Below are 19611 nucleotides of genomic sequence, written 5' to 3'. Positions count from 1 at the left end.
TTTGGAGTCCTCAAATTTCTACTGGCGGGAAGAAGGCAGGAGGATAGAAAAAAAATTTGTAGAAATATCGGCCAAATTTTTCCCAAGTTTGTTGAAAATTATAAACTCACAAATCCAGGAAGCTCAATGTACCCTAAGTACAAGAAATACGAAGAAAAGTATACCAAGGAACCCCACAATCAAACTGCTTAAATAAGTAAAAGAGAAAAATCCTAAAAGTGGCGGGAGGGGGCTGGAGGGGAGGAGAACTGTTACAGAGGACAAAGATAGGATGATAGATTTCTTGTCAAAAAATGCAAACCAGAAGACCAATATTTTCAAAGTACTGTAAATCAAAACCACAATGCAATACCACTACATACCTGTTAGAACGGCCAAAACTAAGATGACTGCCCTACCGAGTGTTGACGAGATGAGGATGTGAAGCAACTGGGACCCTCACACTCCGCTGATGGGAATGTGAGACAATACAGCCACTTTGAACCCAGGCTGTCAACGTCCCAAACAGTTAGACCCCTGACACATGACTCAGCATCCCATTCCTAGGTATTTACCCAAGGGAAGTGAAAGCACATGTCCATGTAGAGGTTTGTACACAGAAGTTCGCAGCGGTTTTATTTATAACAGCCCCAAACTGGAAACAATCCAAATATCCATGAGCAGGTGAGCAGATAAACTAACTGTGCTATATCCACGCAGGGAGTGTCACGCAGCAACACAAAGGAATGAACTACTGACACAGCCGACATCATTCATCAGTCTCAAAGTAATTACACTGAGTGCAAGAACCCAAACATATTGTCTGACTCCATTTACATAAAATTCTAAAAACTACAAATGAATCTGTAATGCAAGCAGAACTATTAACAATTGATGTTAATGGGAAAGCGGAAATCACAGTAATTAAGATCCTATGACTTGTGAAGTCAGAGATTCGGATTTCCTTAATCTCATTAAATCTCAGATTTCTCCTCCATAGAATAGCTACTCTGAAGAATTATCATAACAATCATAACATTTAAATAAGAGGATGCATATAAAAAGTTTAGTGCAGTGCCAGGGAAAGAGCAAATATTCAGTAAATAATAGCTGCTATTATAAATCCAAAACACTACAGCTATTATGATTATCGCTATACTGTTTACATTTTACAACCGTATCATTTACAAAACGATCACAGTAGTGATTATGAGCAAATGACGGGGGGAGTGTTGATGTGAACATAATATTCAAAAAGAAAAAAGTATAATACATATCTTAGTTATAGATTTTAAGGCATGATCAAGAAGAGAAAAAAGAAGTGCTACCGTCAAGAAAAGACTCATAAAATATGTATAAAGTAACAGTGAAGAAAGTACGTATTTTTTTACCCTCAAGGGACTCTAACTCTTAAGAAAGAAAATAACCATGGATTCCCCAGAAGGAGGGGGGATTCAGTCTTAGGATTCTGTCAGAGGAGCACGAAATAATCAAGTCGCTCACTTCAAAAATTAGCACTAGAAAACAATGCTTTACTCAATAAATAAATAGCTAAACCTAAAACATGCATTTTATAGGGTTGGCGGAAGAGTTTGTTCGGCTTCTTCCGTAACATCCTGCGGAAAAAGCCGAACGAACTCTGGCCGACCCAATAGTTCTAAAATGTGAGTTCATAGGGGAAAGGAGGAGAAAGAGGAGGAGCTGGGGTGAAGAAGAAAGACAACATTAAACCCCGGCTTCCCCCGTTGGATCCTGGGCTGGCATCTGCCGCGCGGTGGGTGCTCAATAGCTTGTGATGGCGGGGCCCGTCTTACTGCTCCTGTGGCCCTTCCCCTGCCCTTTCCGCCGTAGGGAAACCACAGCCACACCGGAGCTCCCTCCGGGAGGCTGCCCTTGTCAGCAGCTGCTGAGCAGAAACCCCTTGTGTCCCGCCGAGGCCAGCGCGGCCCCACAGCTCCATCTGGAGTTCACTGGTGCCAAGGGTTTGGACAGTCCTTCCTTTCCCCGGAGCGGGCCCGAGAAGAAGGCGCGAAGCTCGGAGGACAGGGCCCCAGCCCCTCCGCTACGGACAGCACGGACAGCAGCCCTTCAGCAGCTATGGGCCCGGTGATGCTGGGGCCAGGAGGGCAACGGTCCACAGGGATCCATCCTGCCAAGCAGTGGTCAGTGAGCCCTCACAGGAGAGCAGTCACTGAATGGACCCAAGTCTATGGGTTTAAATATAAGTCTTTTAGTCAATATATTATGCATTTCCGTTGCACCAATTTACACTTTCACTAGCAGGGTATGAGAACTCTGACAGCTCCACACCCTTGCCAACTTTGACATTTTTTTGCCTTTTTCATTTTAGCCATTTTGGTGGGTGTGTAAGAGTATCACTAAGATACTCCAAAGATGTATTGTATTCATTATACTTCGTTTGCTTCCAAAAAGGAATGAAGGTAGTTTATAATAAAAATCCAGTCTAGACAGAAAGCATTTTAAAGGATTTTTCAAAGGTAAAACGGTGAAGAAAGAGTGTAATTATACCAGCAACCCATGCCAGGATGTTAGTAATTACTACAATTCAGCCTAAAACATCTTTTGGAGATTTGTAGCAGCTAATACCAAAAGAGAAATGTGAGGAGCTATACAGCTTTCATTCTCTAATAAAAGGAGTTAAAACAAATGGTCAAAGGAATTCTGTTTGAAGGTTTAGATGAGAGCTGACAGCATAATGGATAATGCCTTCAACAGCAATTTAATAAAAGATATAGAAACACTCTGCATAAGATTCTCTAACTGCTTAACGCATCTCTGGACAAGCTGTAGACATAATGTGGACCTGTGACTCTCTCAGGTAGCTCTGAACTTCTCGCAGCGAACGGCTGGACTGTGTCTTAGACTTCCTCTTTCAAATACCAGTCGCTTTTTTAAAAACAAATAATTTTCCCTCCTGATTATAAATATAATTAATAAAAGCTCATTATTAAAAATAGAGGGGGAAAAAAGAAAATAAACATTAACCCCAGGGCTTCCCTGGTGGCGCAGTGGTTGAGAGTCCGCCTGCCGATGCAGGGGACACGGGTTCGTGCCCCGGTCCAGGAAGATCCCACGTGCCGCGGAGCGGCTGGGCCCCGTGAGCCATGGCCGCTGAGCCTGCACGTCCGGAGCCTGTGCTCCGCAAAGGGAGAGGCCACAGCAGGGAGAGGCCCGTGTACCACAAAAAAAAAAAAGGAGAAAAACATTAACCTCACCACCCAGAGATGGTCTTCAGTTTTCTAAAATACAAAATTTTAATTAACACTTTTAATTCATGTACTTTAAAAAAAAATCAGTATGTGGTTTGTGCTATCTATCCTACTTTGTGACCAGTTTATTATTTTAACAGGTACAGAAGAACAAATTTATTTATTTAACCAGAACATTCCTGTTGAAATATAGATTTCTCCCAACTTCCTGCTATGAGGAACATGTTTGAACATAAATCTTTGTGGACATTTAAAATTATTTCTTTAGGGCTTCCCTGGTGGCGCAGTGATTGAGAATCCGCCTGCCAATGCAGGGGACGCGGGTTCGTGCCCCGGTCCGGGAGGATCCCACGTGCCGCGGAGCGGCTGGGCCCGTGAGCCATGGCCGCTGGGCCTGCGCGTCCGGAGCCTGTGCTCCGCAACGGGAGAGGCCACAACAGTGAGAGGCCCGCGTACCACAAAATAATAATAATAATAATAATAAAGATTAAAAAAAATAAATAAAATTATTTCTTTAGAATAAACTCCTAGAAGTAGAACTACTAGGTCAAAAAGAACATACATATATAGGCTTTGATACATTGCCAAACTGGCCCCCAAAGTTGAACCAATTTACACCCCATTAACCTGTATGAGAACTTGTGTCCTTACATTTCTCCAACACTAGATGTGATTTTTCTTGTTGGTGTTTTGACTATTTGCCAGTTTGATAGGCTTAAAAAAAAAGACATTCCTTCTTGTATTACCTAATGTTTCGGTTTGCATTTCAAAGGTTTGTCGGCCATTTGAATTTCTTACTTGGTGAAGCGCTAGGCTGTTATTCTCCCATTACAAACCTAACTGTTGCCAGGCCCTCTGCTGTCACTGGGAATACAGAAATGTACCAAAAATGGAGAAAAACCTTAGGTGACATCCCTCACAAACCCAGAGGTTCCTACGTCTCAGCTTTGTGGATGCTGAGGAGAGCTATCAGGACAAAGCTCTGGCTGTTGGCAGCATTCGAGGAGAGCTGCTCCGACGGCAGCTTCCTTATTGAGCCCTAAGATGAGATCACGTGGCCTGCCTTCGCCCAGCAAGGGCGGAATGACATGAACCAGGTCTATCTGAAACATGTATCGAATTATTTAGGAATAAGTTTAAGAGGAAATGTAAACAGATACAAAGGATGGACGGAGAGAACCACAATCAAAACCAAACAAAACAGTGGCGCAAGCCCACATAATAGGGCTGGGGTGAGGTAAACCCTGGGGGGAACACTGCTGAGCACTTTGATAAAAGGGCTTGTAGGAGACGATGATCCTATAAAGACGACAGAAAGGAGAGATCCCTCGCTGGGAAAACGTGGCTTTCTTTTCTTTCCGCATTCTCCAATCAGAAGGATGCGAAATAGCAAAGTCTAAAGCGCAGATGTTATCACAAGATGAGTCCAAAGAGGGCCTGAGCTCACGGCATCTGTCTGAGGCCCCATCTGGGTTCAACCTCTGCATTGTGAACCTGAGGACACAGGCAGAATGCTAATCAGATCTTCTGAAAACAAAGTTTGAGGAAGTCATTTGCACAACAAGGAACAGAATCCAGATTCAAACTCAAAAGATCGGGAGAGACTGGGGAGGAAGCTAAAAGCATTGAGAAGAAATTCAGGAGCAGAGTGTAGTGAGAAACCCACCACAGGAGGCAGCAATGAAGGAGACCAGGCTGAACCGCAGAATATGCCCACGGGGTCCGACAGGTGATGCCGCTTCTAGAGGAGCTGGCACCTGGGGGGCCACCTGCTCCCTCCCCAGGGGGGCACCCCTCTCAGCCAGGCTGACTCGGGGCTACAGGGAGGAAACCTGGACTCTGAGGGGTCCAGAAGTCACACCCCCGGGGCTTTGTGAAGGAAAGGAAAAACCTCAGAGACGGCCATCTTCAAACAAACACCAGCGGAGCGATCAGGCAGATAAAGAATAAACAAACTCGCTTTGGGTAGTCCAGAGACAGACACGAAGAAAAGGAGCAAGCCTGTAACGACGGCTACCGTTTGTCAAGCACACACGACCAGCAGGCGCTGGCCGTGACCCCAAGCCCAGCCGACCTCCAGAGGCCTCCCAGGAAACAGAGAAAATCGCAGAGGTGGGAGTGCCCGTAAGGGTGCAGGAGGGCTCCCACACACCACGACGTCTCAGCAAAGGGGACCCCTCTGTCCAAATAAAAACCTGTGTATAAACGTTCATAGCAGCGTTATTCACAATAGCCAAAAAATGGAGACAAACCGAATGCCCGTCCACCGATGAATGGATACACAGAAGGCAGCACACATGTAACATGAAATGTTATTTGGCAAAAGAGGAACGAAGCGCCGTTACCGGCAAAGCACAGATGAACTTTGAAAACACTGTTTAGCGAAAGAAGCCATTCACAAAAGAGCACAAAGTATATGATTCCATTCATATGAAATGTCCACTACAAGCAAATCCATACGGAGAGAAAGCAGATTAGTGATTGCCAGAGGCTGGGGGAGGGAGAAGTGAGAAGTGTCTACTAACAGACTGCTTTTATGGCGTGTGACTTACACCTCAACAAAGCGTAATTTAAAACAGGAACCCACCGGCACCTTCCTTTAACAGTCACAGCGGTATGAGGTAGCTATTTTATGATAAGGAAACAGAGGCACAACAGTGTCAAACTGTAAACGGTGGTGCTGGGATCTGCATCCAGCTCTTCTGGCTGATCTAACACCCGTGTCCCTAGTCACCCTGATGATTATTCTGACTCCCAACAAGCAGCAGGACCAAGGAGGCTGATTTCAGCCGGACACGAGACAGGAAAGTCTAACCATCAGAGCTGCATGATTGGGGGCAGACAGGCACGTGAGAGCAGGGACCCTTCACCAAGAGGTCTGGCAGGGTCTGAAGACCACTCACAGGCCTGGAGAAGGGGGTCCTGCCTTCCTTGGAGGGCACACCTGGCAACTTCTCCACTACCTCCCAGCTGGAAGGCTACTCTCTCCTAAACCTCAGAATACCATGGTTTTCCAATTCCATGCTGTTTCTTTAAGCAACTGTGGTCCCATATACGTAAGAAACTGTGGTTTTTCTACAGTTTTTAGAACTGTACATGTCTTCCACTGCCCAAAATAACATGATTTTGATGCTGTGATTTACTTCAGTCATTCCACAAAGAATGCAAGCTAAACAAATGAGCCACGGAAACGCTGTGGTCAGCTGGTATACTTACGGTGAAGTTCATTTCCTTGATGCGTTCCTTCAGGTGTTTGAATCCCACAGTCACTGTATATTGAGTGTAATTCAAGTAGCTGAGGTGAGCCACAATAATTTCTGCACATTTCTGCAAATGCACAAGGAAGATCTGTGTCTTTAAAGCAAGCAAGACTCACTCTTGAACCAACTGACCCACGAAGTAACACATTCCAACAACAGATGATCCAAGAGATCATCTCCAGGGAACTTGCCAGAAGCTCAGAAAAATTCAGATGCCAGCCAAAACCAGTTCTTAGAAAGAAAGAACCAAATGGATATATTTAGAAACAAATAATACATGGTTTACAATCATTTGAACCTTTCTACTTCATACAATTCAAAATAATATGTCACCTAGAGAACAGACTTGTGGTTGCCGAGGGGGAGGGAAATGGGGGAGGGATGGACTGGGATTAGCAGATGCAAACTATTACATATAGAATGGATAAACAACAAGGTCTTCCTGTACAGCACAGGGAACTATATTCAATATCCTGTGATAAACCATACTGGAAAAGAATGTACATATATATAACTGAATCACTTTGCTGTACAGCAGAAATTAACACGATATTGTAAATCAACTATATTTCAATAAAATAAATTTTAAAACTAATAATGTCACCTGCATAAAAAAGTAAGTTAATGCAACACAAACCTGACGCTTCCACAAATACACTAGCGCGGGAGGCACGTAGCTAAGACACAACAGATCAGACCCCTCAGCCTAATTTTCCTCCTTGGCCCACTTCTGCACCTGCTGTAATGATGCACCGAGTGGATTACGCATTTCTTTTCCTCCACTGGCCTGTCGTTCCCATGCAGAGTCCCCTGCGACCTCTGGAAGTGTGTGGTACGTGTGCCCACTGGCCGGCTGAGCCCCTTGCTTTCGTCCTTCAGAATTAAGAATCGGGTCTGCTCAGGTGTCCTCTATTTCAGAGAGGTGAGGGGAAGGAAACCCACCCTCCAGGTGCGAATGTAGGCGTGGACTCCGTGGCCGGGCCAGCACGCCCCTCGGGCCCTGACAGAAGGCCCCTCCCTGTGCCACGAGGAATCTGGACACGGCCCAGAACAAGCAGGCCGTCCCGTGGCACTTGTTGGAGCCTGGGGTCCGAACTGGGCAGTCACCCTGCCGTTGAGCAAAGGCTTTCCAAGCCAGGACTGCCCAAGGTCGGGTAGGAATGTCAAGGAAGTGAGTGTCAAGTAAGAAGGCTTAGGAAGATGTGAAGGCAGTGGGCGGGGAGAGGGGGCTGACGCAAGGGATGGGAAAGAAGGCAGAGGGGAGGCAAGAGCACAGTGCGGGGGCTGGTGGGCCTCGTGGCCCCGTCTGCTCGGGACAGAGAAGCCCCTGCTGGGGCAGTGGTCCCTTCAGACCTCACACCTGTCGTCCCTCCTGTCTATTCAGTACGGTGGGGGTGCCGGGCCCCCCACGCCTGCGCGAGCAGCGCGCGCCCTCCCCTTCGTAACCCACCTCCATCCTCACCACTCTCTGCCAACTCCAGGGCAGGCGTGACCCCCGCTTAACAGACGAGGAAAATACACTTTAGAAACTGGCACGGCCCCGCGCACGGGCGATGAACGGAGGACGCGGGAGAGTCGGGTCACTTCTGCTGCTTCCCTGGGCTCCGCTGCCCAGGTCCACCCAACGAGCCAGGGCAGAGCCCAGGGCGCAAGCAGATGCTGCCGTGAGTGTGCTGGGCGGGGCGCACGGTCAGCTCGGCCTTCCTGCAGCCCAGGCCCCGCGGGCCACAGCTCGGACCCATCTCAGGATCTCCTAGCAGACGTCGACACGGAGCGGCCAGAGCCGGCGGCCAGCCTCTGAACGGGAACCCTCCCTCTCCGAATTCTTTCTCGCCAGGAAAAACCGTCCAGTATCTGTTACTAACCAGGCGCTGTGCGCAGCTGTTAAGGGCACAGGCTTCAGAATAGAAGAGGCTGGGCTGAGGGGGCCTGGTCCCATCCCTCAGGATCTGTGTCATCTTGGGCAAGTGCTTTGACCTCTCTAAGCCTCAGTATCTTCGTCTATGAAGTGGGGCTCTAACAACAGTTCTGCTCGTGGGCCTGCCCTGGGGAAGGAATGAGACCATGTATGGACAGTACCCGCCACGAGGCCATTTCCTAATCCTATAACAAAACGCAATCCCTTTGGACGCTCCCACCCATGCTGTCCCACGACCCGTTAGGTCCCAACGGGGCCTCCTTGCTACAGCAGGATCTGCTTCCGACTCTTGGGGTTCTGACAGAATACGGCATCAGCAAAACCTAGAGTGAGGGCTCCTTTCCCACTGTGGCCCATCGGTCTCCTAGCCCAGAGCCACATGCTGCACCCTGGAGTAGACGCTCAAAAAAGGAGGCCACTCTTGCCAAGAGGCCTGGGTCCCAGCGCCCCGAATGGATCAGGGAGTTCATCCCACAGCTGGAAATAAACCAAGGCCCCAGCAATCAAGATAGACCACAGGACAGTGGCAGGCCACCCTCCTGTGAGACAGGCAGCCAGTCAAGTCATCTGCGGATGCACCAGGCAGTTGGCTACACTGACAGTCAGAGCAGGCACCAGGGTGTATGTGTGTATACCGTGTGCGCGCGCGTGTGTGTACGTTCGTAAGAATTTATAAGGTATCAGTGCATACAGTTCGAGGGGTTCTCCATGCCGTCATTGGTGTGACTCCGTTTTTGACCTGAGAGAGGAGCACGATGATTCGCCGCGGACCAAACGCACTCACCCCTGCACACGTGAGGGTCCTCGTCCGATTGTGAACTTTGTTATGAATGAACATGGTGGTCCCGTCCTGAGCTACACCATCGACCTTAACAGTCATGGTGAAGTTTGTCCGAATAGCTGTTTCTACAAAAGAAAGAAATCCAGCGTTAAGAGACCACGAGAGGCCGTCACACCTGCAGAAGTGCCCGCCGGGCTGTGTGTCGGACTGGGGGAGGTTCTGTGACGCATCAGCCTCGCCATATCTGCCAGGCCCACACTCGCCAGCCACGTCCAGCCCTTCTGTGAACTTGTTTCTCACCCACCCCCAAGTTTCATTTCAGATATAAGGGCAAATATTTCATGGCTAACAAAGTTTTATTTTTTAATTCCCATATAAATTTTAATTTAACTTCATACCAAAATAAAAACAGGTTTCTTATTTTTTCTGATTATATAATTCATTATTTTTCCGATTATATGCTCATTGTTTAAAAATATCAAAGACCGAAAATATAAACATGGTATTAAGCACATATAATCCCACAACCAGAGACACTATAATTTCATGTTTGTGTCCATCCTTCCAGACTGTTTTCTAGACACACAAATATATAGTGATATCAAATTTATTTATGCTTTTTAAAATGTTACAAAAAGAGGTTAATTTTTTTGTAATATGCATTTTTTTCACTTAATTTACTGCAGTCTTTGGGTTATCTTTTCAAATTCTTTCAACCGAAGTGCTTCCTCTAAATCCCAGTACGTGGAAAACGATGCGGAGCGTCTTCTCGGCTCTCAGGGAGGGTGCTTGACAGGGCCGCCCTAGGTGGACATAGCGAGGCCATTATAAACTGGGAGTGCTTTGGGCAGGGCTTCTCAGCCTCAGCACCAAGGCAATTTGGAGGTCAGACGACTCTTTACTGCGAGGAATTTGCCCCGTCATTGTAGCACGTTTAGCAGCACCCCTGGCCTCCACCCACTGGACACTGAGAGCACTCCCTGCTCCCCGGTTGTGACCCAGCCATGTCACAAGGTCTCCAGACACTGCCAAGTGTCCCTGCGGGACAGAACCATTGCCTTAGGACACCGGGACTTAATCCTCTCCCAGAAGCCCGCTGGGAAAGGCTGCTGCCACAGAACCCACGCTGTGCAGCCGCGCAGCTGGGCGTCACCGCTATCCCGAAGGATGACCGCTATCCCTGAGGGCCGTGACGGGAGCTCCCCGAGCGCTGCAGCATGACTTTCCTTTAAGGGGCTCCCGACTTGCTGGTACTAAAAAGGATAATCGCCACCTTATAATCCTTATAATCTTTGAGCACTTGTTGAAAGATTTGAAAGCTCTTTAAACCTTTCAAACATGGGGCTCTGTACAAATAAAAGTCATTCTAAAATGTCAGGCTTCATACCTTTGGAATGCTCCAACTCAACAACACATGTCAGCCATAGTTGCTGATTATATGTAGACAGCGGGTTTGAAAGTATCTGAACTGGCTTTAGCTGAGGCAAAAAGAAAAAGAAGTTAAAAAATCCATGTGATCTCTTCAGTTGAGTCTACCCAATGTCTCACCTTAACATACAAAATCTACATTTACAAAAAAGGCTGGAGTGTTAGCTCTGAAACAGAGACACGTAGCTTTCCTTTAGTCAATATAAGTAAAATTCTGCCTTTCAAAAAAATAAAGGGCTGACTTTGTGCTGCAATTCACTTGTCTCTCATGAAAACTTCGAAAGCAGGCAGTCTCCACTACCTATAGCCTTGGGACAAGATACCTACCTAAATACCAAGAACAGGCCATCTTGGAGAAAAAAATTAAAGTGCATAAGGTGATACATATAATAAGATAATAAAGGACACCAACCAATATTTTCATATTCACAAGAATCATTTTTTTTTTAGTAACAATATGCCAGACATGTCACTGACATCTGTCATTTTCAGCTTTAACGGCCCTAGAGAGAAAAATTAGAGGGGACCACAGTGCCAGTGACGTTTCTGCAGTGTCTGCTGAAAAACACAATACTGGTGCCTAATAGCGAGGGACACAGAAGAAGTTGCCAGAGGAGCCCGATCCTAGCTCCAAGGACAAGCACTATTTGAACATACATGGGTAGTTTTTGTGTTTTAATGCTCCTGGCAGACCTCAGTGAAACTCTCTGTGCCCGGAGACTTGCCCCAAAGCCACCAAGACAATGAAACCAACTGGAGGATGATCTATAACCTTTTAGAAGTGAGGACCATCTTTTGGAAGCGAGTCAGTTCCTGGGGACGGCTGCTATTTTCAGTGTCAAAAAAGGACTTACATCCTGAGACAGAAATTTTAAAAGACCAAACTACGGTCAGGAAACCCTATGGCGGCACCTCTTCAAACAGGGCCCAAAAGGTACGTTTACGGACATCTTTCTCCTTTTGCTTTTTTGAGAATTGGCGGTGGAAACCTAGCAGGGAGCTGGGAGAACGAAGACGGGGGTGGGGTGGGGTGGGGTACTGGGTCAAATAATCAGATTTAAGTCACACACCGTACAAGGCAGTGAGAATGTGGGACGACTGCTTTCAGTTTATAGATGAAGATACTTCAATATCAGAAAAAGAAAAGGCTTAGTTGTTTGGGCTCTCACAAAAGTTAGCATTTATTAAAGAAAACCAAAATTTTCCAATTGGAAGGACCTCTGTTTTTATCTAAAGATGGTGAAGAATCAAGGCATATTTTATTTTTTAAAAAAGAAAAGAAACAGGATTTTTCATTTAAACTGAGTTCATGCAAGAAATGCCAAACAATCATTGAAAAAAACTGTTCCCGTTAGAAACGTGATATAAAGACCACTTCTTAACTTAGGCAAATATAAAAAAAAGAGCCAGAAACCTAAGTGAGCATAGTTAGAATTTATAATCTAATAAGTCTTGTACACAGGAGGAATCAGGAGGAGTTAACCAGCCTTTGGAAATGCATTGCTCCTCCCTAAGAGGTATAACATCACCATCCTTTCTCAGCACTGAGGTAACTATTACAGCAGAAAAGGTAATTTTAGCAAACAAGGACCCAGAGGCCAGCAGCTGACGGTAGAGTGAGAAATGTGTGTTGCCCAAGAAGCAAGCTGCCGGGTAAGGGGGGTGGGTTTGACCTTAATGACGCTTTAGGCAGGACCATTTCTTAGTGACTCTCAGACCCAGTCTTACCTCTTTGCTATTATTTAGTGAAAAATTAGCTGCAGAAGTCTGGATCACTTTGGGTCCTAAAGTGTAACAGGGAAAGAAAAAAGCAGGTTATAACTATATTGATAATTAATGTTGATTATTTTCAAATGCCAAGAAAGACTCATATATTATACAGAGGTAGTCTTTTTCCTGGTCTATCTTTAAAGGTTTTATATATATATATATATATATATATATAAAATATATAATTATATATAATATATAATATTATATATAAACCATATATAATATACATATAATATATATAAACCATATATATGTGGTTTATATATATATAAATATATATTATATACGGTGTTTATATATATAAACCATATATATAAAAAACCCATATATATATTTATATATGGTTTATATATATATAAACCATATATATAATATATATTATACACATAATGATATATAATATATATATATACATGTACATACATAAATACACACACACAAATGTACGTGTAAAACATACAAACACAGGAACACAGGCACACAGTACCCACTCTGCTGCACGTGCTGACCGCCCAACGCAGGTGAACACAACATGACCCCAGGCAATGCACACGATGTCCACGGGGCTCTGTGTGTGCAGACCCCCTCCCTTGCTCTCTGGGAAGGCTCTCTCTGGAGGGCGTGGATCCAAGAAAGCATTAACGACACAGACACTATCTACATATTTTGTATAAAGATTTCTGCTAAAAAAATTAAGACACATTTACCCATTCATCCAATTAATCCAATCTTCCAAATTATTGAGGATATTAAAAAAAGAAGTATATATACTAACAATAGACTCAAGGCTTTTCCCAAAATAACATAAACACGCTTCATAGAATCTTACACTGTAATATTTCAGAGCTTTGACCTTAAAAGAAGTCGTCAAAGGGAACACTGTGAACCTGATTTCATTTACAGCTGGGTTTGTCCTGAAGCAAACCCTCGCAGCTGTGATGCCGGTGTTCCGCTGCCTCTGTGGCCACACCCAGCCTGTTGCCAACCACCCTCCACTTGGAGGAGGAGATACCTGAGTACAAACCTCAACCAGTGCAGGAGCATGTCTCTGGGGCACTTTCTTGCAGGCTGAGCAGAGATGTCTCTGTGTAGGAAGGAGGCGTGCACCCACAGAGAGGCTTATTTCTTTTTTTAAAAAAAATAAATTTATTTATTTATTTTTGGCTGTGTTGGGTCTTCGTTGCTGCTCACAGGCTTTCTCTAGTTTCGGCTAGTGGGAGCTACTCTTCGTTGCGGTGCGCGGGCTTCTCATTGTGGTGGCTTCTCTTGCTGTGGAGCACGGGCTCTAGGCGTGTGGGCTTCAGTAGTTGTGGCACGCAGGCTCAGTAGTTGTGGCTCGCGGGCTCTAGAGCGCAGACTCAGTAGTTGTGGCACACGGGTTTAGTTGCTCTGCGGTATGTGGGAACTTCCCGGACCAGGGCTCAAACCCATGTCCCCTCGCTTCTTTTTTTGGTGTGTGTGTGTGTGTGTGTGTGTGTGTGTGTGTGTGTGTGTGTGTTACGCAAGCCTCTCACTGTTGTGGGCTCTCCCGTTGCGGAGCACAGGCTCCAGACGTGCAGGCTCATGGGCCCAGCCGCTCTACATCACGTGGGATCTTCCCGGACCGGGACACGAACCCGTGTCCCCTGCATCGGCAGGCGGGCTCTCAACCACTGCACCACCAGGGAAGCCCTGGCAGGTGGATTCTTAACCACTGCGCCACCAGGGAAGTCCCAGATTTCCAACGGATTCACAATCGGAGTGCACTCCTATCCCAGGAAGTAAGGCAGCCTGGCTTCTCAGGAAGAACTAAGAACTGGGAGTCAGGCAAGTCTAGACTCGAGTCTCAGCTGACAGGCTTTCTGGACCTCATTTCCTCATCTGCAAAACGAGGTGACTGACCCAGTGGTCCCTTGGGCACTCTGAACTCTGAAATCCTAATAACCTTACTACAGAAAGTAATCAGGAGCAGAGGACTTGTGTGTCTACTCGACTGGGCCACACGGTGCCCAGATAACTGGCTAAACACTACTCTGGGTGCGTCTGTGAGGCTGTCTCTGGATGAGACCACCCCTTGAATCAGTAGACTACGTAAAGCAGACTGCCCTCCCAATGTGGGTGGGCCTCATCCAAATCGCTGAAGGCTTGAGCAGAGCAGAAGGCTGAGTAAGGGAGAGTCTGCTCTCTTCCTCGGGGCTCTCTGTCTTCAGGCTGGTACAGGAGTCTTCACCTATCTTCAGACGCAGGAACACTCACACCATCGGCTTTCCTGGGTCTCCAGCTTGCCGACTGCAAACCGTGCAGCTTCTTGGCCTCCATAATCATGTGAGACACGTCCTTATAATAAAATCTCTCTCTCTCATCCACCCCACCCATCTCTCTCTCTTTACCTCCTATCGGTTCAGTTTCTCTGGAGAACCCACACTAACACAGATTTTGGTACCAAGAGTGGTTCTAGAGGAACAGCATGTTAAGGGTGAGTATTCTATACTGGTTCTGGGGTTTCTGGAATTGGTTCTCTGACCTGATTAAAGATGCTAATGACTATATGTTCAGTAGTAAAGAGAGCACTGGGAGTTCATGAACATATGCAAAATATTTCCATTAGATACTCCTAATCAACCATTTATTATGAGAAGCAAGGAGGTAAGTGACTCTGTTTACGAGACTTTAGAACATTCTTGGAAAACTAACAGATGTAATGAGGCTCGCTGGTTGCTCCTAATGTCACTGGACAAAGTGGTGAAAGAAAAGGATGAGCTCAGGAATTTGAATTCCCACCCCAAGTGCCACACCCAGGATCTGAAAGCTTCTACGTGTGCCCTGAAGGAAACCCTTATTTCCTATGGCCACAGTGCTGAGACTGCTGAAAATCAAAACGGAATCTCATCCAGCGACTGGCTGAATTACACCACTGAACTCCCAGCCTCGCAGGGTGTCTCGATGCTAACGTCGCTGCACCGACTGGGAGAGAATGGGACCCCGTTCTGGGGACGTGCAGGAAGGTCCTGACGAAGCTGGGGACACTGAGCTGCTGAATTCTCACGGGTCCTTTCCCAGTGGACGTTCTCCCCATTCCCCGTGGAAGTGGCCTTCCCACCTCCTTCTGTGGGATTAGGCCTGCATCGCCTAAGCAATCAGTAACGGCCCCCACTTGCCGTGCAGGACGATGCTGACCCTCCTCGGGACCCGCCCCCCCACCCCTCTTCACCTCTACACCTATAACTAGACTCACATCCCAGCAGGCCCAGAGGTGAGGCACGTGACCCACGAGGACGTGTGCTACACTCCAAAAGAACTACTTGAGTCTTCTGATTTATACAGAGAGAAGCCCAGGGAACACATATGGGATCATGGTGGAAGGAACATAAAACTGTCTCAGGCCAAGCTTACTAAAAAGGGGTTCTGCACTGAAAGTTGTAGCTCAGGTAGTCGGAAAGGACTCTAACAGTCTGACTGGGTGGTTGGCTAAAACGTGGACCACAAGGTGGTTCCCAGTGAGTGAAGCAGAAACGCTGCACCTGCCCAGGTTTAACGCAGAGGAGGGGAGTCAGAGGCTTAGCGAGCTGGATTGCTAGGGTGGCTCTGTCATTTAAGACCTACTGGGAGAGTCCAGAAGACATACCTTTCACCACTACTGTGAGAAGTGAATCTGCGAGGGGAGACCTGAGCGTCCTTAAAGAGCTCTATGACCGCCCTTCTCTGCAGGCCAGGCCTTACCATGGGAACTGCAGTCCCTGAGTCGGGAAAACAGCATGCCCTGGGAATAAGTGGCTCCCAGCAGGGGCGGGGCCGTGTAAGATGAGGCGGGTGAGCTCACGTAATGGGCGGCAGAGGCACAGCAGCCGTCAGAAGAGCCCGGTCCCTGCAGACCTACGGTGCTAGCTAGCTGCTCATGGGGTCCCTAGAAGTGAAAGACACAGGAAGCCTACCAAATCATTACTTGATCTGCATAAGCAGGAAAGTTCTAGGTCAAGTGAACAACAGCCTAACCTGTATCATAAAAACAGAGAATGACAACTCATCAGTAGTTTCCAGATTTGAGCCAGTTTACAGACCCAAAGGTCCTTGAACAAAGGGAAGGTTGGGTCCCCTTAGGGAAGCACCCCAGTACACGGCCGAGCATTTATACTGTTAATCATTCACCCAAAGAAACCTACAGCCTTTTACCAGGACAAATGCATCAAGGGAAAAAGATCAGACGTTTTTGGAGCTACTGGACACTGGCTCTGAACTGACACAAATTTCAGGAGGTCCGAAACATCACTGTGGTCTACCGGAGTAGGGACCTATGGAGCCCAGATGATCAGTGGGGTTTTAGCTCAGGTATGTGTCACAATGGGTGCAGTGGGTCCCCAAACCCATCCTATGGTTAATTCTCCAGTTCCAGAATGCATAATTTGAATCGAAATACTCAGCAGCTGTCAGACCGCCACATTGGTTCCCTGACTTGTGGAGTGAGGGCTATTATGGTGGGAAAAGCACTAGAACTGCCTCTACCTATGAAAATACTAAACCAAAACAATATCGCATTCCTGGAGGGAATGCAGACATTAGTGCTACCATCAAGGGCTTGAAACATGCCCACTACATCCCCATTTAACTCACCTGTTTGGCCTGTGCAGAAGCTTAACCAGGTGGTGATTCCAATAGAGGCTGCTGTACCAGATGGGGTTCCACTGCTTGAGCAAATCCACACATCCTCTGGTGCCTGAGATGCAGCTACCGGCCAGGCAAACGCCTCTGTCTCCATCCCTGACTGTAAGGCCCACCAGAAGCAGTTTGCGTCCCGCTGTCAGGCCAGCACTACTCCTTCGCTGCGCTACCTCAAGCTGTATCAACTCTCCAGCCCCACGTCACGGTTTAGCTCACAGAGATCTCAATCATCTTTCCCTTCCACACGCCATCACACTGGCCCATTACATCGATGAGATCATGCTGACTGGACCTACTGAGCAAAAAGTAGCAGCTACTTTGCACTTACTGGTAAAACATTTGGCGTCAGAGGGTGGGAAATGAATCCAATTAAGATTCATGTGCCTTCTACCTCGGTGAAATTGCTAGGGATCCAGTGGTGAGAGCCATGTCGAGAGATCCCTTCTGAGGTGGGAGATAAGTTGCTGTATCTGGTCCTTCCTACAACCAAAATGGAGATACAGTGCCTAGTGGGCCCCTTTTGGATTTCGGAGGCAACGTGCTCCTAATGCGGGTGTGACACTGGCCTATCTACCTAGTGACCCGAGAAGCTGCCGGTTTTGAGTGGGGCCCAGAACAAGAGGAGGCTCCTCACGGGTCAGGCCACCATGGGAGCTGGGCTCCGCCCGGGTCACGTGATCCGGCAGATCACGTGGTGCCTGAAGCACCAACGGCAGAGAGGGCTGCTGTCTGGAGCCTTTGGTGGATGAATCTCAGTGCACGCCCTTAGGGTTTTGGAGCAAAGCCCCGCCAGCCTCCACAGACAACCACTCTCCTTTTGAGAAACAGCTCGTGGCCTGAAACAGACCGAATGCTTAACCACGGACCAACGAGTCACCGTGCGACCCGAGCTGCCCATCAGGACCCGGGTGTTACCCGATCCATCAGCCGTAAGGCCGGGCGTGCACAGCAGCACTCCACCATCGAACGCAAGCGGTACACACGGGATCCGCCCGAGCAGGCCCTCGGAAGGCTCAAGTCCCACGAGGAAGTGGCCCCGATGCCGCGGCCCCCACTCCCGCGACACTGCCTCCTCCTCCCAGCCCGCACCTATGGCCTCACGGGGAGCTCCCCGCCATGAGCGGCCCGGGAAGAGAAGACGGGGCCTGCGTTCTGCCCGACGTGCGGACAGCGCCCCCTAGTGGACGTGAACAAAGGGGCCACGGCGGCGGGGATGGAGGCGACACATGGGCTGGGCGACGTGGACGTCACTCACCAAGGCCGACCTGGCGACGGCCACCGCTGAGTGCCCAACCCGCCGGCAGCAGAGGTCAGCACTGAGCGCGACGTCACACCCCTCCCCGCGGCCATCAGCCAGCGACCCGGCGGCAGGCTGATCACTGGACCACGTCCATCGTGGAGGGGGCAGGGTCCCGTCCCGACTGCAACGGACACTCTGGGTACGGATCTGGTGTCCCGTTACATGGAGCCAATTCTCCCGTAGCCGGTGTACCCAGGTCCGGGAACCAAGGGGTGGAGATGGGCATGGCGCCACTATTACCCCAGGGGACCCACTAGCTAAAGTTTTGCTTGCTGTTCCCACAGCCCGATGCTCTGCTGGCCTAGAGGTCTTAGTTCCACAGGGAGAAATGCTTCCACCTGGAGACACTGAACTGGAATGAGCACTGCCACCCGGCTACCGTGGGCTCCTCATGTCTCGGAATCGACAGGCGAAGCAGGGGGTTCCTGCGCGGGCCGGGGTGACCGACTCTGACCCCTACTCCACACTGGCGGCAGGGAGGAGCACATCTAAGGAGATCGCTTAGGGCACCTCTCAGTCTTACCAGGTGCTGGGATTAAGGTCAATGGAGAACTACAACAAACCAATTCAGGCAGGAATAGTAATGGCCCAGACTCTTCAGGAGTGAAGGTTTGGGTCAGCCCACCAGGTAAAGAACCACGACCAACGGAGGTGCTTGTTGAAGGCAAATGAAATGTGCCACAGGTCATGGCATAAGGTGGTTATAAATAGCAGCTATGACCACCTGACTACTTACAGACACAGGGACTTTAGCTGTCATGAATATTTCCTCCTTACTTTGTCGTGAGTCTGTTTGTGTACATAAATACATATAATAAGCAAATACCTTTGTTTTCTTCCCTCTCTTAGTCCCTTGTCAAGTAACAGAAGCTGTATTATTGCCTCTGTGTCACAGTATTTAAGCTACAGGACGCGACGAAGAGTGAGCGCCATCAAGGACCCCGCCTGCTCTCCCGCGGAAGGGGTGGTGGGCTTTGCGTTATATGCAGGGTAGCTGTTATCATGTCAGAAGGGACAATGACCTTGTTATCGTCTTTATTTGGAGACCAGGTATGGTTGAAGGAGGTGTGCGTGGATGCCAAGCTGACAGGGGTGGATTTGTGAGGTTTATGCGCCATGGTGCGCCCAGATACCTGGTGAAACGTTATTCTAATTGTGCACGGAGGGTTTCTGGATGAGAAGAACATTTGAATGCGTAGCTGAGTAAAGCGGGCTGCCCTCCCCAGTGTGGGCAGGCCTCAGCCCATTCACTGAAGGCCTGAATACAGCACAAAGGCTGCTCTCCTTCCCTGACTGTCTTCAAGCTG

The 19611-nt window shown here is 48.0% G+C and overlaps 1 protein-coding gene across 8 annotated transcripts in view; it reads right to left on the bottom strand.

The window, feature by feature from the left end:
- The window catches only part of TMEM181 (transmembrane protein 181), a 68785-nt gene that overhangs the window by 12833 nt on the left and 36341 nt on the right, over positions 1-19611 (bottom strand). For all 8 annotated transcript variants that reach the window (XR_010836113.1, XR_010836112.1, XM_067011108.1 and 5 more), the window contains 4 exons: positions 12325-12380; positions 10556-10646; positions 9172-9293; positions 6426-6536 (listed from right to left, as the gene is read on the bottom strand). Coding sequence is in view for 6 of the 8 variants with exons in the window: in XM_067011108.1 (XP_066867209.1) it covers positions 6426-6536; positions 9172-9293; positions 10556-10646; positions 12325-12380 (380 nt within the window). In the remaining 2 variants the exon portion in view is untranslated. The remainder of the gene's footprint in view (positions 1-6425; positions 6537-9171; positions 9294-10555; positions 10647-12324; positions 12381-19611) is intronic.

Source organism: Kogia breviceps, chromosome 13 (assembly GCF_026419965.1).
Source record: "Kogia breviceps isolate mKogBre1 chromosome 13, mKogBre1 haplotype 1, whole genome shotgun sequence".
Lineage (NCBI taxonomy): Eukaryota > Metazoa > Chordata > Mammalia > Artiodactyla > Physeteridae > Kogia > Kogia breviceps.
This window is presented reverse-complemented; position numbering and strand designations above follow the sequence as displayed.